The sequence below is a fragment of the Macrobrachium nipponense genome, chromosome 13, assembly GCF_015104395.2.
Source record: "Macrobrachium nipponense isolate FS-2020 chromosome 13, ASM1510439v2, whole genome shotgun sequence".
Taxonomy (NCBI): domain Eukaryota; kingdom Metazoa; phylum Arthropoda; class Malacostraca; order Decapoda; family Palaemonidae; genus Macrobrachium; species Macrobrachium nipponense.
This window is the reverse complement of record NC_087206.1, coordinates 101,082,719-101,108,505: the sequence shown is the minus strand read 5'-3', so window position 1 is coordinate 101,108,505 and position 25,787 is coordinate 101,082,719. Positions and strand designations below refer to the sequence as shown.

At 36.9% G+C, this 25,787-nt stretch overlaps 1 protein-coding gene across 1 annotated transcript in view; it reads right to left on the bottom strand.

The window, feature by feature from the left end:
- Positions 1-670: 670 nt before the first annotated feature.
- Positions 671-25,787, bottom strand: part of LOC135225231 (protein pelota-like) — a 131,948-nt gene continuing 106,831 nt past the window's right edge. Inside the window, exons 5-9 of the mRNA XM_064264557.1 lie at positions 19,321-19,449; positions 13,009-13,102; positions 11,318-11,510; positions 5,202-5,308; positions 671-908 (exon numbers count right to left, since the gene is read on the bottom strand). Of these exons, the coding sequence (XP_064120627.1) occupies positions 814-908; positions 5,202-5,308; positions 11,318-11,510; positions 13,009-13,102; positions 19,321-19,449 (618 nt within the window). The 3' untranslated portion in view covers positions 671-813. The remainder of the gene's footprint in view (positions 909-5,201; positions 5,309-11,317; positions 11,511-13,008; positions 13,103-19,320; positions 19,450-25,787) is intronic.

Below are 25,787 nucleotides of genomic sequence, written 5' to 3'. Positions count from 1 at the left end.
AGCTATTTTCAGTTAGTCTTATATTTTAAAGAACACTGTGATGTTAACATGTCTACTTAAATTATCCTAATGAAAATGAATGCTAAAGATAACATCCTTTTATTTTAAATACTTCTTCCAGTATGTCAAATGCATTAAAATAAAATTTAATTAATAAACAATTTCCTTTCAAAGAGTTAAGAAATGCTAAATATCACAACAGTCAACCAGTCCTGTAATACTTCTATTAAGAAGCTAAAACATGCTCTCACAACCTTATACTAATACCATTGAATATTCTTGCATACTTTTAATAAAAAATCAAGAGCATGAATTTAAGAGAAAATTACAACAAAATAAACCTGAAGAGATCAGTGCCCAACAGGGAGAACTGGACAATACTTATGAAAATGTGAGCACTAAGGGTTACGACAACCCTATCATATTAATATCAGTACATTAAATAAATAAACTTAAAAGTTAATCATAAATATCTATCTGACTTTGAGACTTTAGCTATATTATTTGATTTTTCACATCTGACTTAAATGTTCACGTTTTTTACATCTTTCAGAAAAAGAAAGAAAGAAATTATCTGAGCTGTGAAGTACACATTTATTCTCCCCTCCCTACTGCCCTAACCCCATTTTAATGGGAATAATTGGGCTGTGGCTAAACCTACAACAATTACCCTTAAGCTTTTGCAAAGTACCAAAAGATTGGTTATGGAACACCATCACAGAAGGTACATCATCTCCTGGCGGTCATGCAGAAGAGCAAAGCAGTCCTTTCCTTAAACAGGAGCCGACATTTTTTTTCTTTTCCAGGTTAGTATCAATCATCGTCAGAATCCAATGCATGGTCCTCCTCATCTATCTCTGGCATGGGAAACCTGAGGATGGCAGCAACGCCTGTCATCTGGTCCAACTCTGGTTAGGGTGAAACATTTATAATAATATTATTTAAATTTTAATTAAAATATAGAATTTACATTTTAAACTAAACACTAACTATAAAAAAAATCTCATAAACACCAGTCTTATTTATTGGCACCACTCAACGGCCATTTTAGCTGAGATAAAGTTAATCCTGCACAAAACAGATGTTGCCGGTTCAAATTTCCCCCAGGGCGATGGAAAGTCAATGGTCTACCCGTGTGCTTGTTCCATGTGAATAGGTTTCATCTACTGAAATAATTATAATAAAATATCCCATTAAGTCCACATACAGGATTTACAGGATATTTTATACAGCTTACTGTGGGCAGTATTCAGGTTTTTTGCAATAACTTTCCAGCACCCATCTTCACCTCTTTCTTTTACTTTTTAAATTTTCCTTCTAGTCTCACTAGTGTCAAATTTTTAAAACATTCCTTGCTTTAATTTTCACATCTAATTTGCCAACAAATCTTTTGGGCATGTACAAATTTTAGAGTCGTTACTCAGTGTTTTCAAACAGTAATTTAAGATAATAAGGGTGTTTCAAATGCAGAACAAACCTTCAGTCTTAACAATAGGATAATCTTCTTGTGCCAGCTGGAAACCAGTTAAAAACAAAGATTGAAAAGCAAGGAATCTGTGGCACCTGGCAACTCATGTGTATACGAGGTGGAAGCTGGTCACCGACCAGGCCTAGAACCCTGTGACACGCGTCTTTCTCTGACTGCCTTGGAGAGTAGTCGCTTGTACTCTCCTTCCAAAGCCAGCTGCTTTGTTTGCCCGTGATTTCTTTGTTTCAGTGTGTGCCTTGTTGATGATCATGGAGTCCTCCAATTCTTCTAGGCCTCGTCAACGCATGTGCTCAGGCATTCGGCTACCATTACAGATCCCCATACTTCATGCAGTAGGTGCTGATCTAATTTTTGTACCATTATTAATCCTTGCCCAGAATGTCGTTCCTGGTGCATGTGTCGTAGTGAAGGGCATTCTACAAGAAGAGGGAGCATCGTAGAGTATCCACTTGTCCTTCTTGGGAGGTTTTTTTTGCCTCCTCATTTAGACGGCTGAGGATCCACTTCTTCCAGAAGTGTTCCCTCTGCATCAGTTGTACTGCTGTCTCCTTCCTTTTCTTCCATCGATTCATCGTTGGAAGTACAGGAGTAGATCCCTCTCCCGCAGGATATAATGCCCTTCCTGAGAGGGAGAAGGCTACGCCTTCTGCTTCCTTCATTTCGGATTCTGAATCAAACAAGATGATGGTAGTTTAGGCATCTCCAGGCCTACAGATGCCCTCTCTTTGGAGGGCCTACTCGCATTTCTTGGCTGCTCGTACTCGCCCCGCCAGCCCCCTCGGCAGTCCCCCACCTCCAGGCCTACACTTTTGGCTCTGATGTATCAACATCGAAACTTACTGGGTTGCCCTTTACCACTCCGCCAGTGAGGCCATCAATCAGTGCTGTCATTCAAGATATCGTAACATCACTACCAGCATCCTCTCAGTCTATGACGTCAGCTGTGGTGGCATCTCTATCTCCTCTGTTGTAGTGATGTCATCTCCATCTTTGCCTATGACATCATTACAACCTCTCACTGAGCCATTGGAAACGTTGTTTCAAGCTATGGTGAAGAGGCTGGACTTGATGTGGAAGGAGTGATTCTTTTTCTCCTCCTTATAGCAAGAGATGTCATACAGGGAGTGAGCTCCCTCCTCCATCTTCTCTCCCTCCTTGCTCAAGTCAAACGTTGGAGAATTATGGACTTTGTGGATGATGTCGTCTTCTGTGAGTGAGAGGAGTGCTTCGCCGACTTCTGTACGTGGCCGTGTCTCTCCCTTACACGTAGATGTACGTGACCAAGGAAGTGTTAGCACTCCATCTCAACCATTTCTTTCTCCAGTACTCTCCTCATCATAATTCACTAAATCATGCTTTTTTACCAATAGTTTTGCTGAACTACTAGGTTCCACTTCACTTTCAGATAAATCAATGTCATTATCGAATAGAAGCCCGTGAAACTTGCTTGGAGTCATGAACTCCTTCCTGCTACGTGACGCCATTGTTCTTCGGAAAGAACAAATAACTATATAAAAAAAACACTTGAAATCGTATTCACAATATAGCAAAATCACTTGCTTACACATAAAAGGGATTTTGACGAAGGAAAAATCTATTTCTGGGGGAAGACCTGTGTCGCCCGGTGAAATGTTCCTGTAGCACACATTTCTAGGTATAAATAGATGCTAAATATACCAGAGAAAAAGCTAAATGGAATGCTGAAGTTACTACCTCCAGCTCGCTCACCCATTAAGGGTGTCGGTATAGCACAGGGTGCTGCCACTGCACTCCTAGAAACCAATACTTATATGCTATGCATTGGCTTTATTTAGTAAAGATAGTTCAAATTTGCATATTTCACAATTTTTGTTATTGGATTTACGTTCAGTTGACAATTCACACATTTTGCTTTTCTATTAAATTCACCATCATGATGGACACCAGAGCAATTTCTATGAATTTTAGCATTTTCGGAGTTTTTCTGACGAATAGCCAAACTTAAACAATGATAGTACTGCATTGGTCTTTGGTGGAAAGGATGTAATTGTACCCCTTTATTTTCAGATATGACATGAGAAGGTACTTCAGAGTCTACAAAGGTTAAAATGATCATGTTGGCAATAGCTGCCTTTTCCCTCTCTCCAAACTGAACTAGGGCTCATTTCTAGAATTTCTTCTTCTGTCATGTCATGTCATATAGGTCTTTATCAATTAGTACTCCTCTCCCATAACTAATGCTTAAGTGAGATTTGATCCTCGTAATCATTTTATCAATTTTTATGTCCAACAAGGTCAGCATATATGCTTGGGTTGTGGACTTAGCATGAATAAGAACGGTGTTCTTCCCAAAAAGAGAAATATCACTGCTCTTTATTCCTCCCACTTTTTTCTAAAGAAACCTACTAAATTTGTAGTTATAATTTTCCTCTTTGGCTAATGCTACCAGCCACATAAGAGGTTTAGTTCTTACCTCTGCAAAATTTCTCTCTGGTTTATCTTGAGCCCATTTAGATGGCAAATAAACGTCCAAATCTTTGGGAACTTTGTCTGTTAAGGCTCCTCGTACTATAGCTTAACCGATTTGTATGGTACCTATCATGCTACTAGCCTTTAGAGCCTCATCATGGCTACTAAAGGTAACCCAAGCTTCCCATTTAGATTCACTATCGATAAAGTTCATTCTAATTTCTGCAACAGATCCAGACAATTTCAAAGCTGTCGAGATCATTTCAAATCACACCTGACTGGTAAGTCTTCGATATGGAGCATTCTCTCATTTTTCACACAACCTAGCTGTGTTGAGTATTTAACTCTGGAAGAAGATTCTTAGAGAAGTCTGTATCCTTGATTGAAGTTGTCATCAATGAAGAATGGTTAGAAGGTTCAGGGGAGGGGAAATCATGAGGGGGGATCAGATTCGTTATTACTGCTTTTCATCAATTTATTTTTGGAGAAGTCATTTACATTTGGAGAATTTTGAATCTTCCTCTGTGCCAGAAGAGCACCATCATAGGGCCCAGGGGTACTTAGAATCCTTACAACTGCTAGACATAAAGATTTGAGAGAGAGAGGGAGAGAGAGAGAGAAAAAAAAATAAGACCTAAAAACCTTAAAAAGATATCATCAGCCTTTCATGGAGTTTATTCTTCCATCAATGGCACAAGTGAGACACCGACTATCTGTGTCCCTACCCTAGCCCACAGGGGATGGCACAACAGAGTGGCCCAAATGTAAGCCAAACCCGCTTGATAGGACTGGGAGTATTACAAGAATACAATCATCCCCACCCTAATCAGATTATGGGCAAACCAGAGTACTATACCCAGAACCAGACCGCCCTGGAATCCATGGTCCAGTCCTGCAGAATAGTTCCGCCTGATAACTCAGATCCTAACATTATCAGGCAGTTGATGGTCCCACTACAGTTCCCACAATTTAGCTTTGGATATAAACCCATTCCCAGCTATGATATCTTTTCCTATTTGTCAGGTCCAATAAATTTTACAAAGAGTGGAAAATTCCACAATATTAATCCAAATAAATAAATAATATAAGAGATTCTTGGACTCAAACCCGGGAACTAATTCCTGGGGTTCAAGAGCCCCTCACCATGTCAAGGTGGTTCCATGTCGAGGGGGTTCTACTTCATACAGAATGGGCTATAAGTAATGGCTTTAAAGTGAAAAAAATATCAGAGATGTACATAAGGGATAACCCATGGTATACGTACGTTCACCAGATATGTGGAGACTAGAAAATATCTTAACATCACCACCATTTTCCTTAACGCTGTCCACTAACTGGACATATCTTCGCCTTTCATCAATATTCTGAGATCTGGAAAAAGAGCAAACATTTAGAACACTTAGGATTTTTATAATTACTAAGAACTAAACTGTTTATGCAAAACAATATAACTTTTGTTTTATCATAATAATGATCAATACCTTTCAACTGACTGAAATAAACTAGGAAATATATAACTGGACACTATTCCTGAATGAACTTTAGTTCCAGGTTTTATCCAAGGCAGGTACAAAATTCCAGGAAAAAGGCATTTGAAGGTATTCATACTCAAGGCTATGTATATGTGATCTTTAAATGAACAGCTATGGAACAGTCTTCTTGGGTTGGACACACTGCTAATCTCTGAAGATTCAAGAACCCTAACACCCTTGAGCAAAGATTATTAGGAAAGGTATAAGATTACAAGTGTACAGTAGAAGGATCAGTAGCTTTGCCTGTTGAACTATCAGTTGTGAACTTTATCAGCAATTAATCAGCATCTTACAGAAGACAAGAAAATATTTAAGGTTTCTATTAACCCTTTAACGCCGATTGGACATATTAAATGTCGACGAAAATTGTCTATCGGGTGCCGAACCGACGTATGGTACGTCGAAGAAAACACTTTTTTTTTCTAATTTGCGGAAAAATAGTTATAGGCCTACTCGACGAAAACCTTTGGATCACGCACCTTGGGAGATGCTGGGAGCTCACGGATCAAGGCGTTCTTTTGTTTACAATCGTTACCCAGGCACGCAAGTGCAAATTTCTTTCTTCTCGCACTAAAAAGCATCAGCGACACATCTCGAGAAAAAAAAAAAAAAAAAAAAACTCACGTTTGTAGCTTTTATCAGTTTTGAAATATTTTCACATAAATAACGATGTGCCAAAATTTCAACCTTCGGTCAACTTTGACTACCGAAATGGTCGAGAAATGCAATTGTAAGCTAAAACTCTTATATTCTAGTAATATTCAATCATTTACCTTCATTTTGCAACAAATTGGAAGTCTCTAGCACAATATTTTGATTTATGGTGAATTTATAAAAAAAACTTTTTCCTTACTTCCGCATGGTAACTCTTCCGAAAAGATCATACATTTTTTTGTCCGATTGTCGTAATGTTTGCACTATTTTAAATTAACTGTTACATAAAGTTTTATATTTGGAAATGTGTGCAATTTCATGTAGAATACAACAAAAAGCAACCCAAAAAGCAAAGTTTTGAAATATTTTCATATAAATAACGATAAGTGCCAAAATAGCAACCTTCGGTCAACTTTGACTCGACCGAAATGGTCGAAAAACGCAATTGTAAGCTAAAAATCTTACATTTTAGTAATATTCAATCATTTACCTTTATTTTGCCACAAATTGGAAGTCTCTAGCACAATATTTCGATTTAATGGTGAATTTATGAAAAAAAAAAAAAAAAAAAAAAAAAAAAAAAAAAATTCCTTACGTCCGCAAGGTAACCTGAAAAAAATCAGAAATTTTTTCGTCCGATTGTCGTAATGTTTGCACTATTTTAAATTAGCTGTTACATAAAGTTTTATATATGAAAATGTGTGCAATTTCATGTAGAATACAACATAAACAACCCATGGTTGTAGCTTTTATCAGTTTTGAAATATTTTCATATAAATAATGATAAGTGCCAAAATTTCAACCTTTGGTCAACTTTGACTCGACCGAAATGGTAAAAAAACGCAATTGTAAGGTAAAACTATTACATTCTAGTAATATTCAATCATTTACCTTTACTTTGCAACAAATTGGAAGGCTCTAGCACAATATTTCGATTTATGGTGAATTTATATAAAAAAAAAAATTTCCTTGCGTCCGCGCGGTAACTCTTCCGAAAAAATCAGAAATAATTTTGTCCGATTGTCGTAATGTTTGCACCATTTTAAATTAGCAGTTACATAAAGTTTTATATATGAAAATGTGTGCAATTTCATGTAGAATACAACAATAAACAACCCATGGTTGTAGCTTTTATCAGTTTTGAAATATTTTCATATAAATAATGATAAGTGCCTTTGGAAAGAGTGGACAGTAGTCATTGTTAGCCTCTCCTGCTACTCATTATGAATTTTTAAGGTATTTGGGTGGAGTTGTTGTATCTTTGTATAATGAAGGAAGACATTTTACTCACTTAACCCTTAAACGCCGAGCTCGTATTTCGGAAAGTGTCTCCCATATGCCGGCGGCATTCGCGAGTGAGCGCCGAAGCGGAAAAAAAGTTTTTTTCAAAAAATCACAGCACGCTTAATTTTCAATATTAAGAGTTCATTTTTGGCTCCTTTTTTATCATTGCCTGAAATTTAGTATGCAACCATCAGAAATGAAAAAAACATCATTATCATATATAAATATTGGAATATATGACAGCGCAAATTTTTTTTTTTGTATATTGTATACAAATTGCGCTGTGAGCAAAACGGTTAAAGCTAATGAATTAATTATTTTTTCATTGTATTGTACACTAAATTGTGATCATTTTGGTATATAACACATTGTAAAACAATCAAGGCAACACAGAGAGAATATTATCACAAAATGATGCATGAATTCGTAACGCGTGGACATAAAAAAAAAGATGTTTTAAAAAATTCACCATAAATCGAAATATTGTGCTAGAGACTTCCTGTTTGTTGCAAAATGAAGTTAATTGATTGAATATTACTAGACTGTAAGTGTTGTAGCTTACAATTGCAGTTTTCGACCATTTCGGTCAGAGTCAAAGTTGACCGAAGGTTGAAATTTTGGTACTTATCATTATTTATATGAAAATATTTCAAAACTGATAAAAGCTACAACCATGGGTTGTTTTTGTTGTATTCTACATGAAATTGAGGCACATTTTAGTATATATATCTTTATGTAACGGCTAATTTAAAATGGTGCAAACATTATGACAATCGGACGAAAAAATTTATGATTTTTTCGGAAGAGTTACCGCGCGGACAAAAGGAAAAAGTTTATTTCATAAATTCACCATAAATCAAAATATTGTGTTAGAGACTTCCAATTTGTTGCAAAATAAAGCTAAATATTTTAATATTACTAGAATGTAATAGTTTTAGCTTACAATTGCGTTTTTTTACCATTTCAGTCGAGTCAAAGTTGACCGAAGGTTGAAATTTTGGCACTTATCGTTATTTATATGAAAATATTTCAAAACTGATAAAAGCTACAACCATGGGTTGTTTATTGTTGTATTCTACATGAAATTGCACACATTTTCATATATAAAACTTTATGTAACGGCTAATTTAAAATGGTGCAAACATTACGACAATCGGACAAAAATATTTCTGATTTTTTCGGAAGAGTTACCGCGCGGACGCAAGGAAATTTTTTTTTTTTTTTTATAAATTCACCATAAATTGAAATATTGTGTTAGAGCCTTCCAATTTGTTGCAAAGTAAAGGTAAATGATTGAATATTACTAGTATATAAGAGTTTTAGCTTACAATTGCGTTTTTCGACCATTTCGTTAGAGTCAAAGTTGACCGAAGGTTGAAATTTTGGCACTTATCATTATTTATATGAAAATATTTAAAAACTGATAAAAGCTACAACCATGAGTTGTTTTTTGTTGTATTCTACATGAAATTGCACACATTTTCATATATAATACTCCATGTAACGGCTAATATGAAATGGTGCAAAAATTATGTCAAATTGACGAAATAATTTCTGAGATGTATCGCTGATGCTTTTTAGTGCGAGGAGAAAGAAATTTGCGCTTGCGCGCCTGGGTAACGATTGTAAACAAAACAACGCCTTGATCTGTGAGCTCTCAGCATCCCGCAAGGCGCGTGATTTAAAAGTTTTCACCTAGTAGGCCTATAACTATTTTTCCCCGAATTTTTAAAAAACTTTCTTATATCGACATATACGTCCAATTGGCGTTAAAGGGTTAATGTACAATGTTTACAAAGCATCCTTGGATAAGTTGTGACAATGTTCCCCTTTACCACCTCAAGCAAAACTGAATCTCTCACAGCTCACTCCACCTCTCATATAGCACTTGGAGGAGTTGCTAATACTAGTGATAAATGGAACTAGAAGCATTTTTCCCGCAAAATTCATTCAAACTGTATGGTGCCAAATGTTGAGCGTATGTGTATGCTACCTGGACTTCACCACAAAGCTATATGGAAACATATATGGATGTTGCCCGTCCACAAGGGGTTAAATAAAGTAAACCCCTCCAGATTCGAGGACTCACCGATTTCCGAATATTTGCAAATAATGGGTAGATATGGTCCAAAGAAAAATCCGTGAATAGGCGAGTCCGCGAATCTCAAGAACATGAATACGGGGATTGACTGTACACATTATTTGCAGAATATTTGCATATTCACAGTATTTTTCAATGTCAAATATTCACTAATTACTGTATTTTCACGCTTTCATGATTTAATGCTTTTATTGTGATAAATCTATTAAAATATTTGGGTATAAGCATTTTTTATTTTTTTTGTGTTTGGACTATCAAAATATGCAGTCTATGCATTTTTAGAGGGGCTTTAAGCATTCGCAGATTTTAGCTATTCGTGTGTGCGTGTGTGGTACATTGTTTGTTTGTTTGTATGGTGTTTTTACGTTGCATAGAGCCAGTGGCTATTCAGCAACGGGACCAACGGCTATGACTATTTTTCCCCAAATTTTAAAAAAACTTTCTTATATTGACGTATATACGTCCAATCGGCGTTAAAGGGTTAATGTACAATGTTTACAAAGCATCCTTGGATAAGAAGTTGTGACAATGTTCCTCTTTACCACCTCAAGCAAGACTGAATCTCTCACAGCTCACTCCACCTCTCATATAGCACTTGGATGAGTTGCTAATACTAGTGATAAATGGAACTAGAAGCATTTTTCCCGCAAAATTCATTCAAACTGTATGGTGCCAAATGTTGAGTGTATGTATATGCTACCTGGACTTTACCACAAAGCTATATGGAAACATATATGGATGCTGCCCGTCCACAAAGGGTTAAATAAAGTAAACCCCTCCAGATTCGCGGACTCACTGATTTCCGAATATTTGCAAATAATGGGTAGATATGGTCCAAAGAAAAATCCGTGAATAGGCAAGTCCACGAATCTCAAGAACATGAATACGGGGATTGACTGTACACATTATTTGCAGAAAATTTGCATATTCACAGTATTTTTCAATGTCAAATATTCACTAATTACTGTATTTTCACGCTTTCATGACTTAATGCACTTTTTGTTATAAATCTATTAAAATATTTGGGTATAAGCATTTTTTTATTTTTATTTTTTTTTTGTGTTTGAACTATCAAAATATGCAGTTCTATGCATTTTTAGAGGGGCTTTAAGCATTCGCAGATTTTAGCTATTCGTGTGTGCGTGTGTGGTACATTGTTTGTTTGTTTGTATGGTGTTTTTACGTTGCATGGAACCAGTGGTTATTCAGCAACGGGACCAACGGCTTTACGTGACTTCCAAACCACGTCAAGAGTGAACTTCTATCACCAGAAATACACCTCTCTCACTCCACAATGGAATGGCCGAGTATCGAACTCGCGACCACCGAGGTGGGATGCCAACACCATACCAACCACGCCAACGAGGCGCTGTGTGGTACACAACCCCCACAAATTCAAGGGCCTACTGTATTTACATGAGGATACAAGCAGTCACTGGTTATTGGTTATCAGCAGCCTCGGTTATCGTTAATCCGGTTTTATGGGGGTGTCTAAGAGCTGAAAATTGCCAAAATCTGCCAAAACCCAGCAATTTTTGGCACTGAAATGCACCGATTTCTGGTTATAGGCATCAATAATAGAGTATTGGTGCTGTATATACTAAGTGTCATTAACCGGTTATTGGTGGCGAAATGCGCCGAAAATTGCCAACATTCTGTTATCGGCAAGTTGTCAGAATGAAACCCCTGCCAATAACTAGGGGCTGCCTTTACCTGAATATTACCTTTTTGGAAGAGATTTTATATATATATATACACTGTGATAATGTAATTTACTAACTTATAATAGAAAAACTGCCAAATACAAACCTAAATAAACTGTCAGATACCAACAAAGTTTCAATTGCTTGACTTTCATTTGCTCGTTCAACATGTTTGATGCCGTAGAAAGCCCGATCTGGATCGTTGCCCATCATGTGCATAAACTGTTGGAGAGCTTTGGTCTCTCCTGCTGCTTTAGTATCTGCCAGTCTTGATGCTATGTTTGGGTCCTCAAGCACCTCTGCAACAATGAATTCTTTTAGCAAAATATCAATCAAGGCACTGCATACAATAAAAAAAAATGTGCAAATTTCACTAGATTTGGGGGCACTATTGAAAAAAATAAAACTTCAAAACAAACAAATAGTATGACTTTCATATCCAGAAATTAAAGCAAAATGTCCTTAAAATGTCTTATTCACATTTTCAAGGCTAATGAGCTACTGATACTACTTTCAACTGAAAATAAATAGATTAAAAAAAATTTTAAACAATTCAGTACAAAATGAAAACACAGCTAGTTTATTGAAAACTTTACATAATATAGTAATAGGATTCAAGGTATAAAAACATTGTCTTACTATATAAAAGAACAATCATGTCACCAAGAATTCTTTTTTCTAATATCCATCTTATTATATTACTTTTTGACACTACATTTTTATAAAGTATTAACCATCACATACCCTTGTAAATATTGGCTTATTACAATAAAATAATCTGTTCATCTTTATCATCATTATCAGGTAGTTTTACAAGACCACGAACTAACATATGATCTCTTACAGGGCTTGCCAAAAAGGGTTGTTTTTGTACTAAAATTAACATAGTTATTACATGCAGTTTTTCACATTTTATTTTTGGCTAAACCAAGAGATGAAGGTTCTGAAAAATTTCTTTAACTAATTTTTATTCTAAAGATTACATTTGTGGGCCTAAGTTTGCTCATTCACAAGGTTATGTTTTGTGGTTACTAACATGCATTCTTTACATGCAGGGATTAGATTAGGTCACAAGGGCTATAGATCAAATGTGTAATCAATTTGGAGGCAAAATAAAATAACTTTAAGGTGCTCTTTTTGGTATGAAGATGTCCTTATCAAACAATGGATTCAATGTGTATCAACAAATACAAATGCAGAAAAATGTGTAGGTGTAAGTAATTACAAAATGACTTCTACTACTATTAGTGTTCTTTAATGTAAAAAGTAGTATACATTTATATACAAGAAGGGACGATGGTTCCTTGCATACCCAAATATTCATAATGTTACTGAAGAAATAGTTTATTATTTATCACAAAAAGCTAATGATTGGAAACACTGATTGCCCACCAATCATCTATGCCCATGTGCCACAACCTCATCTGTGGATGGACAGATGATATGAAACCAACTATAGTAGTGGGTCAGTCACTGGGAGAGAGGGATTCAGAGATGTGGATGGTAGTGGGCTGGTCAATGAAGAGTAAACAAGTCAGGCAGCAGATCAGTTAATGTGCAAGGGAAAATAATGGGCAAGTGTAGACAAAATGGTCAAAGAGTGGGCAGCCTGAGGATCAGGTTGAGACATCATCCGAGAACTGGCGATCCTTCACCAAGACCAGAGATAAGGACAACTCTTTAGTTGACCTTTAGGATAAAACTATGAGGAGAAACGCTTCAGCTGAACTACTGCTGAAATTAATACCACCAAAAAATGAAAAAGTCTACCTTTCTTAAAATAAAACTAGCTCTTACCTCTTAAGGAATGCTTGAAACCAGTGGAGGAATGTACAAGTACAAACTTGCTTTTATTTTCTAAAAGAAGTTTGTTGTCTGCCTGCACTGCATTCTAGAAAGAAATATTCAACAATAGTTCAATACTACATCACATACCACAGTTATTCTACAAAAACATAATACCACTGATTAATGCCAATGAAAATAATACTAAAATTCTATTCACCAAAATACATATCCTAAATTATAGAAAAAACCAGCTAAATAAGACAACTACAATAATAATTTGTTTCATTGCAAACCTGTCACTTATATAAGATGCACAACCATCTCCAAATTTCCCAAACAATGCTGTTTTTTCTTAACAGTCATATGAAGTGGTAGTAAAACTGAAGTGCCTTAGGCATCCAAAAGTTTAAGGCAGTCAACTTTCAATTTATCCAATTTAGATAGCAGATCAATTCGCATTAACTTAAAGCAGCCATGAGTATTCAAATCATTGTATTTATTCCCTTCATATTATCATCTTATTGCTTTATCAATTAATTTTCAAGGTATCCAATTATTAAAAAGTACAGACTGAGAATCCAAAGATAAGAAAAACTAAAAACCTCCTAAATTTAAGAGTTTTTGAGTGATGACAAGATATGCAGCTATTGTAAAATTCCTGTATTTTTCCAGATACTTTGCTGAAGTGTGAGGGTGTGACATATAGGACTTAGACTAAGGAGTTGAGTGCCGGAACAACTACTAAGAACTATGTACCTAAAGAAACAGGACAAACTGCACAGTTCTACACAGAAAGCAATGAATGAAAGCTAATAAAAATAGAAAAACTGCAGAGTAAATATCGTCCTTGTTTTCACATGAAATCTGAATTTCAACTATGTACATTAAATCCTTGATATAAAAAAACTCCAATAGTATGCCCTATTAAAGATCAAGGGTAAATTTGCTGACTACATGTCCAAATATTTTGTTTTATCAAAAATGAATTTTCAATTATAGATCTGTGGTTCTCATTTGTTACTGTATGCAAGTACTATAATAAAGTATTGAGTATGTATTTCTAAATATAACATCTAGTCCACTAAACATATAATAAATGATGAACACATTCAAAATTAGAAATGATGCATCTAACAAGACAAATGCAGAAGAAATTATGTGGAAACACATGAACCTGCCTTATAGCACAATTGGACTAAAGCTTGATATTGTCCATTTCAATGTTTAGTGTTGAATATTAGCTTATGGTATACAATTATCTCAAATTTTTTAAGTAATTGTGGGGGAATATCCCTCATCTACCATCAGTGAGCCTAAGGAAATACTTTTTTCCTTACGCTACAGTGACAAAGTGGGGTGGATGAGATTGGACCTGTAATAATTGCTTGAGTTTGTATATTTAAGAAAAATACAAGTGACATTAAAAATTTTATATCTCTTCCACAGAAATGCATAGGTGGGAGGTCATCTCTGACAACTGACTGTTGCTGAATCCCTACTCGAATTGCCATGATCATAGTCACTGGTATAAGCACAAGACAAACTGACTCCTGTACCCTTCTACTCAAACTAGTACTATATGGAATGGAATGGAATATAAAACTTAAGGGCCAAGTACTGGGGCACGTAATGGCATTCAGTACTGAAGAGAAAACTGGCATTAAAAAAAAGTTGAAGGTGAAACAAGAGGAAACCTTTTAGTTGCATTATAGAACAATTGTCAGGAAAGGGTGAAATGTACAATGAAAGCTATGGGCCAAAGGAACGCTGCAAAAAACCTTAAGTATTCCTGACAGTGCACTGCACAAAATGCACTAGTGAAATCACCCCCAGGGGCAATTATGGCATATGAAATGACAAAACAGTAGTGCCCAGTCACTGCATTCATACCTCTAGACAGACTTATTGTAAGAGAAAGCACTAAGAGGAGATACCTGTCTATAAATGGGGCTGGGTGCTTACACAACTGAATAGCCTCCACAAGTCCCAAGGAGATGGTATCCAAAAACTTGTGGGTGAGGTCCCTCAAGTAGAATGAGGTAAAAGCTGCCTGTCTACATGAGACACCTGTCGTCAATACCAGGAAAAAAGTTCCTCTGAAAGACTAGGGATGATCTTACACCTCTGACTTTATGAAATCTCCTACAAGTACTATAGTGAGTGAGATCTTCCTCAGATGAGTCTCAAGTTTTAGATACCTCACAAAGCCAGGGAGAAAGGGTGTTTTTGTGTACCTTTAAGCCTGCCCTGTACAGGCAGTCCCCGGTTATCAGTGGGAGTTCTGTTCTTGGTAGGGTGCTGACAAGAGAAAACTGCTGTTAACTGAAACTTGGCAATTTATGATGCCGATAACCAGTCAATGGCGCCTCTGTTAGGTATATTATGGCACCATAACTCTATTTTTGGCAGCGCCAATAACCAGAACCCAGTGCGTTATGGCACCATAAATCGCCAATTTTATGGGGCTTCACAAGCACCATAAAACCAGATCGCCATTAACCAAGTCCGCCTATAACTAGGGACTGTCTCTACTTAAAAAAGCACCAACACTGGATAAAGAGCATTGGTCCTTTTCAGGTAGTACCTTATGGCTTGCATCATATTCAGATAATCACCAATGAAATCTTAAGAGGGGGTTGAGGGAACACATGAATCTTACATCAGGAACAAAAAAGGTCTGTTTTTTTGCCACAAACTCAGGAATGATAGAGACCCTATTCACCTGAGAACCAGACAAGATGCAAAAGGACAGTCTTACGAATGAGCCCTTGATCTGAGGCCTCTCCCAATGTCTCATAAATATTTTGAGATCCAAGCTCTTTCAGTCCAAACCTGGTATGAGAATGACTGAAAGTTTACACTGGAGACTGATGGGAGCTTGTCACAGCAAAGTGAATGAGGAAGCCTACTACCTACCCATTCAATAGATGCTCCAACTGGACAGAGATCTTCCAACATCTGGCTGCCACTTGACATGAGGCCAGTGAAGAGTGCCATAATCACCCTGCAACTCTCACGGCACTGTAGCAGCACTGGTAGCAGAGTTGGTAGCAAGACTGGTAGCAGCACTGCCGACAGCTGCGCCGTTGCTATAGTTCGACAGATCTAAACTGATAGATTGTTTATCTCCTTGAGAAAAACCCTGTTGCCACTTCTCTCTTAACCTTTAAATCATCCCCTTCTGAAGTCCTAAGCCATCTCCCAGCGAGGCAATATTTGGGACCATACCTAATGAAACTGACAGTATAAATCCTAATCCATAAACTCGATCCCCATTCTATTCGGTTATTACTTTTGAGACTATTCATTGTTATATTTGTTATGACTTATACCCTTAAATTTTGCATATTATATTACATATTGTATTTGATGATCTTTTTCATGAAAAGTAATAAAAATTAGTAATTACCATTCAGTATGTATGTCTCATGACATTTTCTTATAATCTTGTCAGTAGATTACTTCTCATTATTCTTTTTTATTATTTGAATTTTCTGTATGCCATATCCATTTCCTAAACAAGTTTGTAATATTTTGCATTTCACTGCTCTTCATTTTTGGTTTTCCCCTTATTTTCATTCATCAAGTTACGATTTACTTAAATTTCATTTCCTCTTTCATAGTATATTTTGTCTTTAAAACCACAGAGTATTCTGCCTTATTCTCTCTTTTAAGGCTGTGATGTTCTCTTTATGTTTTTATAATTTATACCTTCAAGTTTTGCATACATTACATAGCATTTTATTTGAAAATATTTTTCATTTAAAGTAAAAATGTGACATTACCATTCATTATTTATGACATTTTCTTCTGAAAAATATATGACATTCAATATGAAAACATAGAGTAAATAAATAAAAATTTATTATAACTCACGGTCTGGACCATGTTATAACTCATAAATCTAATGCGTGTAACAAGTTTTACTTTTTATATGGTTGTTGCACATAAATCATCATTGGGAGAGAAATAATTTACCTACAATAATTATTACAGGAATTGTAATAACATGATTCTATACGATATGCGCATTACGAAGAATCTTTGTCGGTAGATGATCTTAGTTCAATAACAGAGATATCCTTCACAGCATCGCCTGTTTACAAGTTTTCGGAATGCTTAACTGCATTTGCCCATTTCACAGCATGCTTTCTGTAGGAACGAAATAATTTCCCTACTGACTATTGTTCTCGGTAACCTAAAGCAAGAAGTCATTCTTTTTGGTGCTAGAGTTCTCAGCTAGACCAGGCTGTGGGGCTTATCCAAAGGGTAGCTTAAGAGATAAATCCTTAAAACTTCATGGTTTAATAGGCTTGGCCCACCTGCATATCGCCTGTCAAAGGTAACAGGAAAAATGGCAGCATCTTTCGAAACAGCTGTCATGTTTATAAATGCATTTTCTCATTTTATTTACAAATAAAATTATAATCACAATATGTGAACGCTAAGTTCAACAAAACATGGTAAAAACTTTAAACTACCCATTTATTGATTCATGTGTTATATAGTAAGGTATTCAAAACTGGATACTGGTGGATGTGGCAACAGGGTTCTTACCCAAAGAAGAAAGCAATCTCTCAATTTAGATCTGTCGAACTATAGAAAAAGAGCGGCTTGGCCTGGCAAGAACATGCAAAATCCTCACGATCAAACCTCAGTCCTCTTTGAGGACGAATCCTCGTGTGAAGAGGGCTGTGTAGAAGACCTCCTCTTAGTTTCTCCAGATGTCCTACCTTGGAGGGACAGCGACATCGACCCTGGCACCTGCCAAAGGCCACTCAAGTGGGTCCAAGGACTCCTCATCATTGACTGTGGATGTACGACGCCCCCTTGGGGTTGTACATTTGGAGAAACTCGTGAACGAGCCTCTGAAACGGACCTGGTTCCAAGAGCAGCGCCCTGGTACCAGACAGGAGAAGAAATCTTGGTTCAAACTCCTTGGGCTCCTGAGACACTAGACCCTGGGGACAGCGTCACGGTCCCACTCCCAAAGGTGCAGGTGAGCCAACGAGAGAGCCAACTGCTTCTTTAATAGGGGAAGGATGCAGACCCTTAGAAGTCTCGTGGTGAGACTTCTCATGGGGCAGAGAAGTTACCTTCATCTTCTTAGGCTGAGAAGCCTTTGAAGAGGGAGGTGAGGAGGCCTGAGATGATGACGAAGACGACACCTTCGGGACCTCTTCTTTCTTGGCTTCTTTGCCAACTTCCGCAGGACTTCTAAAGGATGAAGCACAGTCATCCCCAAAGTAGAGATAACAACCACAGGGCAGTTGTAGACTCTGGCCAGTGATAAAATCTCGGGATAACAGGAGCAAATCAATACAATTTTCCAGCAGGGGAACTATATACACACTTGAGGGGCAATGTCACGGCATGTTAAAAAGTACAATGCCTACGGTTAAGATAGCCAAAACAAAGAGATATCTAACCATCCACTGCTGAAATACACTATTGCTCACTGTTAGCCTGAAGAAAAAAGAAAAATTGATTAAGGAGAAGTTCCTTCAAACACCAACAACATACGCAAGCCCCCTTCTTCATCCAATAAGCTAGCGAAAAGGGGCGAAGGAGATGGGGGGAAATGCTGGGAAGAGAAAAAGAAAGGGAAACCCTTTGAAGTTTCCTCGGTAACTCTCCAAAATGCAGCATAAATGTCAATAAATATAGTGTCATGCCCTTATATTAAAGGGCGAAAATCACAATTTTTGAAAGTAAATTTTATTTTTCCTAACTATACAAACCTGAGGTCCTTTACATAAGGAATTACTTTCAGCACAGGCTGGAATTATGGCTGTTAAATTCTTGAACAAGGTGGTTAGGCAGTAACTACCGTCTGGTAGGCAGGTAGCCCCACCTGCCCGGATGTAAACACTCTATTTTGCCTTTTGGCCCAGGTTCAGATTCCATTTTGCCTTTTGGCCCAGGTTCAGATTGAGGGGTGGCATGAGGTGGGCATTAAAGTAATGGACCTCCGGTTTGTAGTATAGTTAAGAAAAATACAATTTACTTCTGGGAAGAATATTTAGAGTTCGAGGCATTAATGCAAAGTTCTGGGAAGGGTTTGCATTATTGCCAGTCTCCTTCCTCCCCTTGCTACAGGAAGGAGTGGGATTACTTCTATGATTCTGATAAGAAAAGTAGAAAGGAAGCTTGATGTGCAAGCTTACCGCATCAATCGCCCGACCAGCCAGTGCAAGTTCGAGTCCTATCCTCAACCTGAAGGAAGAGGAGAGGAAGGTGGAGAGGCCAGTCACTCTCGCATCCTTCTTACCTGTACTTTATGAACAATATATCACAAAAAAAATCAACACATCTACTAACCTTCATCATATGTTCATAGAATTGATCTTTAACAAAACCAGGCGATGCAATCAAGACCGCTTTCACAACATCAAAGTTTATGTGACGAATGATGGCAGCCATAACCTGGTCGTAGTATTTAACGATGGCCTAGAACAAAAAAGCATACACTGTCAGGAACTAAGGTTTCCATCACACAATTTCATTACAATCATAAAAAAGTCAAGTTAATACCAATAATTTTGCCTTTTCTCTAAACTACCATAATACACAATAAAGTTTTTGTTAACGTATTTAAATAAATAAAAGTACTTGACTAAAAATAAAAGTACCTAGTCAACTTTTTAGCAATATTTGTATCCTAGCATACATACCATTACTCTAAACATGATTCGTAAGTAACTATGGTAATTTTTTTTTCCGATAAGGGAAAAAGTTTACTTCTCTGGTAAGAAAAATGTAATAGGTTTGAAAAAGAGACTAGTTTGTATTTTTAAAACAAATTGGTCTGATATCTTTTTACTTCTATTTATTTTTTTAGTTGTCATGTTCTTTTAAAATTTGTATTTTTAGTTGTAAATGTTATTTAAGTTCATTCTTTCTCATGTCTGATACAGGAGTCTTGACTTCTCCCCCTTCCATGGATGGATCTAAAAGAGTTTTATTAAGATATTTGCTACTATGTGAAGTTGAAAATTTTTATGTTGTTTTGAGGCAAAATGTGTTTTGATAGAATGGTGCAATCAGGGATGACCTTAGGTAAAAGACAAATTGTTGTTGATGTGGATTAATTATTTTCTTTGGAACTGTCTTCATAGAGGAGTGGTGTGGTGTGATATATGCACCTATTGTTGATGTGATTCAGTTATACACACACACACACATATATATAGTATATATATATAATATATATATATTTATATATATATACAGTGTCCCCTTGTATTCGTGGGGGATGCGTACCAAACCCCCCCGTGAATAGTTAGAATCCGCGAATAGTTGGAACCCCTATAAAAATGCTGAAAACCACCTATTTTGTTAGTTACAACTCAAGAAAAACCCAATAAACATTTTTATACTTGGTTTTTTAATAGTTTTATCACAAAAAGTGCATTTTATGATGAAATTACTTTTAAAAAACCAGGAATTTCTGGATACTTCTCATAGAAAAATACTGTGAATAAGAGAATTTTCTGCGAATGCAGGGAAATGTTCCCGAGAGAAATCTGCGAATGTGAGTCCGCGAATCCGGAGAATGCAAATAAGGGGGTCCACTGTACATATTTTATATATATATTATATATACCTTTCTGAATGGGGATACCTAAACGTGGTGAAAGGGTTTGTGTATCTCTGACCAGCAAAGCTGTACTAGTCAGGGCCACCCATACTAGGTTGGTTTGTTGTGAGCGATCAGACCAGTCTCCCACCAGCGTGGTGACGCAAAACTTGTCAAATCCCAAACATGAATACAAAACCCCGTCTCAGGCCCCAGTCGCCAGCAGCAGTGGAACCACTGCCCAAGGTAGCGGGCAGATACGTCCCACTGCAGGGAGTGCTAAATATCTCTAGACTAGAACAGGCCACCTTTGGAAACTGACCAATGCAACCTACAATGTCAGGACTCTGTCTAGGGAAGAAAATCTGGCTATTCACTAGAAGAGCTCAAAGAAATAAATTGGGACATAACAGTTAGAAGAACTGGGGAATCATATATAGCAGGGGTCCCCAACCTGCGGCCCTAGGGGTCGCATGCGGCCCTTAATGATACTCAGTGTGGCCCTCAGAGCAATATAAGGGTTTTCCTCTCTCTCTCTCTCTAGATATTTTTATGAAACAGTTCAGTGATGAAAACTTTATACATTTTCCCTGTTGTAAAGTGCTGCAGAATGAGAAAAGGAATACTTCAACTGCCTCAAAAGAAAAATGTATAAAGGCAATGGAACTTTTAAAAGAAGAATTTGCAAATAGAATTAAGGACTTCCATGATCATAAGCAGGAAATTCAAATGTTTCAAAACTCTTTCAGTGTATCACCAGAAGAGATTCCAGGAATTTATCAAATGCAAATAATTGATTTGCAAGCCAATGATGCTCTGAAAACCGCGTTTCAAGACAATAGCCTTTTGGAATTTTATTCCAGTCTACCAGAAGAATATTCTGACTTTAAAAAGTTTGCTGTTGGCATGTTTTCAGTTTTCGGTAGTACATATATCTGTGAGCAAACATTTTCAAAAATGATACTAGTAAAATCAAAACTTGGACCAAAGCTTACTGATGAGCATCTCACCAAATTTTGAGACTTTCTGTTACAAATATAGAAATAGATATTGCTAAGCTTGCAAATAAGATGCAGCATCAAGTTTCCCATTAAAGATAAGAGATATTGAATTTTCAATAACTCATTATTTTCTTGCACAAATTCTAGAATAAAACACGAGCTACTATTAATATTTTTTAATTTATAGGAATAATACCTACGTAGCAATAGCTGGCATAAGAGTGTAAGACTCTTAACTTAAACTAAACTCAAAAGATGAATCATATACAAACAAATGTGAACTTTCTCCGATAGTAAGGATAATTCTAATATGCGGCCCTCATCTGTATTTCGAATGATAATGTGGCCCTTTTACGCAAAAAGGTTGGGGACCCCTGATATATAGAGTTAAAAGAGGGTCATATATTTTGCCTCAGAGGACATAAAAGGAACAAAGAAAATGGAATGGGTTTTCTTATTAATAAAAATCTTGCAGGTTACATAGAAGAATTTTATAGCATTATTGATAGAATTGCAGGATTGATTATCAAACTAAAAAAGAAGTATGGACTAACATTCAAACGTCATTCTGTCTTATGTATAACGTCCCATCAGAGGGGAGGCAGGTGGGCTCTGATCTTATAATTACTGGGTAAGTATATAAAAAATCTAATTTTATTTTAGAACTATCATTTTTGTGTATGTGACTTACCCAGTAATTATATAGCTGATTCCACACTGAATGGAGATGGGATCATGGACATATTTTACTCCAAAGTATTAAATCATGAAATGAATTTGAAATAGAAAAGATGCTAGCATGGAACAACAATGCCTCTGGCTGGCACTGATCTTTACTCATAGTGGCATGACAGTAAAGCCAAGGGTTGCCTCTTACTTAAGGCAAATTTTGCAGCTAGGGAATGCTCCTAAGGCTAACAAAGTATGATAGGTGCCCACCCTTGCCCTGGGTGCAGCACCAAAATAAAACAACCAGAAAACACTGACACCTACACTGAAATAACATCATGACCCATCCACTGAGAGTGGTAGGTGCTATAGGTAACTGTACCCACTGCTCTCCAAACTCAGCACCTTACTGAAAAGGTGAAGAGATAATAAGAGAACATCCTATGCTTCCTTCTCAGTGTCATGCCATTCACTAATAATGGTCTCAAGGTATTGAAAAATTTCAACTTTTTCTTTTTACGAGCTTACATAGAAAAAAATATGGTAAGCAAAGATCGTTTATGCCTCAGGTAGATCAGTTGCAGAATGGGCTTAAAGATCAACAAATGACTGAAAACTAAGGAGGAAGAGGCTGTTCTTATATCCTTAGCTTTGTCCCCAACAAGGCCAACAGACACTCCACAACACAATGAAAGACCACACATTTAGACAGAGGAAAAGACGAGTTCTTACTGTAACTTCCTAGGGTATCGATGGTCCTCTGATTCCTGTTGCAATGAAGGCTGGAAATCTTTAGCCATGTAAACAAACAGGAATGTACTGCTTGACGAACCGCTTCTTGTCACTGCGAAGGTTGGTTCAGGGAGTAACTCTGCTGTTTATCAGGGAAGGCGAAGCCTTCTAACGTTCACTCCAAATCGTGGTTAACAACAAATAGTTGAACACTTATGAATTACGAGAAAAGAGAAGACAAAAAACTGATATATTTGTCTGAACAATCATTCTGAATTATTGCAGTGGTCGATACATTAATTGTGACAAAGCTGAAGACTTCGAGACTTCTGTTGTACCATGGGGTAAACAGAAAGACAATGCTGAATCTAATGAGACATAACCCTGATGACTCTGGCAATGGTAATTGACGAGCCCAAAACAGGAACCATAAACGAGAATCTAAAGCCAACCAGAGACATAAGTCTGTGATGGTTGGACAGGGAGATTCGAGTTAGGTGATGATGACCCTCGACAGAGGATAAACAAACTAGGGCAAACAAGATCATAGTGAGCAGGCACTCACTCGACTCTGTAGGCCGAATTGCCCGGTAGTACATTTCGTCTTGGCATGCATTTCTCTTATAGAGCTATCGAGTGCACAACACGAGGGAGAGCAACCCTCTTGTTTAGTGATAATACCAACCCAGTGGTGTTGTTGCCAAACAAAACCATTAGACGTCTTAAAGTCCCAACTAGAAACTTTTGAGTGGCACGAAAGACTGTCTTAAGTTTCAGGCTACTAGAAGCAACTTGGTTACAATAAGGTACTATTTGTCTCAGTCACACACTGGAAGGACTAATTTACCAGTGTGCATCTATCACTCAGATGGTGCAACTGATAACAGATGCCTGCTGCAAGAATATAGTACAAGTATATTTGTAGGCTACTGGTGATCGAAAACCACCCTAATTCTTCTTTTGTACACAGAAGCAAAAAAATATTTGTCTTTCCCTTCGTAACCTGGATTTTTCCTACATTGGGACTTTTGTATGTATGTATATACATATATGTATGTATATAAACTATACATACATATATATATATATATATATATATATATATATATATATATATATATATATATATATATATATATATATATATATATATTATATGTAACCGGCCTAGGGTTTTTGATTAATAATATATTGTCCATGTGTTCCACTTTGACCTATGGAATGTGGACATTGTAGAGGTAAACGCCCGAGAGTAGCTGAACAATGAGTTTCTAGGGATGGCGTGAGATAAAAATGATTAGTTGGACAAGTCAATGCACGACAGTTTTATGAACTCTTCTCAAAGTGCCTTTGTGAAACTGGATGCAGCTAGAACCGTGAGGCGCTATCGAACTGTGTGTTTGTATGTGCGTGTGCGCCTCTTTCTGTTAAAAGAGTGTCATACCCAAGCCTATGGGAGGATTTTGACAGAGGGTCTTCAAGTCACAGGCAAGAATGCTGTGGCGTTCGCCGGGGAGTTTTTGTGACATAGTTTTTTAGTGTCCGGCTGCTTGGGTGAGTGTTGAGTTACTTTAGCCGAAGACTGGCTTGTTATCTGTTTGACATTTTTTGTGATAATATACAATGTTTCACCTGTGATTGTCAATCTTGTGTGTGTACTTACCGGGATGTGTTCTGTATCTTTGAAACAGACGGTTCTGGAATGCAGAAGGACAAAGAATTCCCAGAGGGGTGTAGACTTTTTTTGGTGACTAGACAATGTACTGTTTCGGGGTTTTTTGAGTTAGTCTGTAAGACTGGATTAATTGATTGATTGATTTATTTGTTAATTGTTAATAAACGTTAATGTTATGACGCAACTCTCTCCTTTTCATTACCTGTTAGAATGGAGAGAGGTGTCGGTGCTAGAGAGACCTTACAGACCTTACAGACCTTACATCTTGTTCGGGTTGCCCCAGGTCCCTCAGTGTGAGGCACCTCTAATGTCTACCAGAGAGTTGCTAGTACATCTTCCGGTATATTTTGCATCTTCCAATCTTGGATGGTCTGGGATGCAGTTTAGATATTTGTCGAGCTTATTCTTAAACACATCTACGCTCACTCCTGATATATTCCTCAGATGAGCTGGCAACGCATTGAATAGACGCTGCATTATCGATGCTGGTGCGTAGTGGATTAATGTCCTGTGTGCTTTCCTTATTTTTCCTGGTATATTTTTGGGCACTATTAATCTACCTCTGCTTGCTCTTTCTGATATTTTTAGTTCCATGATATTTTCTGCTATTCCTTCTATCTGTTTCCATGCTTGAATTATCATGTAGCGTTCTCTTCTCCTTTCCAGACTATATAATTTTAAGAATTGTAGTCTTTCCCAGTAGTCTAGGTCCTTAACTTCTTCTATTCTAGCTGTAAAGGACCTTTGTACACTCTCTATTTGTGCAATATCCTTTTGATAGTGTGGGTACCATATCATATTGCAATATTCAAGTGGACTACGAACATATGTTTTATAAAGCATAATCATGTGTTCAGCTTTTCTTGTTTTGAAGTGCCGTAACAACATTCCCATTTTTGCTTTACATTTTGCCAACAGAGTTGCTATTTGATCATTGCATAACATGTTCCTATTCATCATCACACCAAGGTCTTTAACTGCTTCCTTATTTGTGATGGTCTCATTATTAGGTCCCTTATATGCATATAGCTTTCTTTCTCTGTCTCCATAATTTATTGATTCAAATTTATCAGAGTTAAATACCATCCTATTTACCTCTGCCCAATCATATACTTTGTTAAGGTCTCTTTGT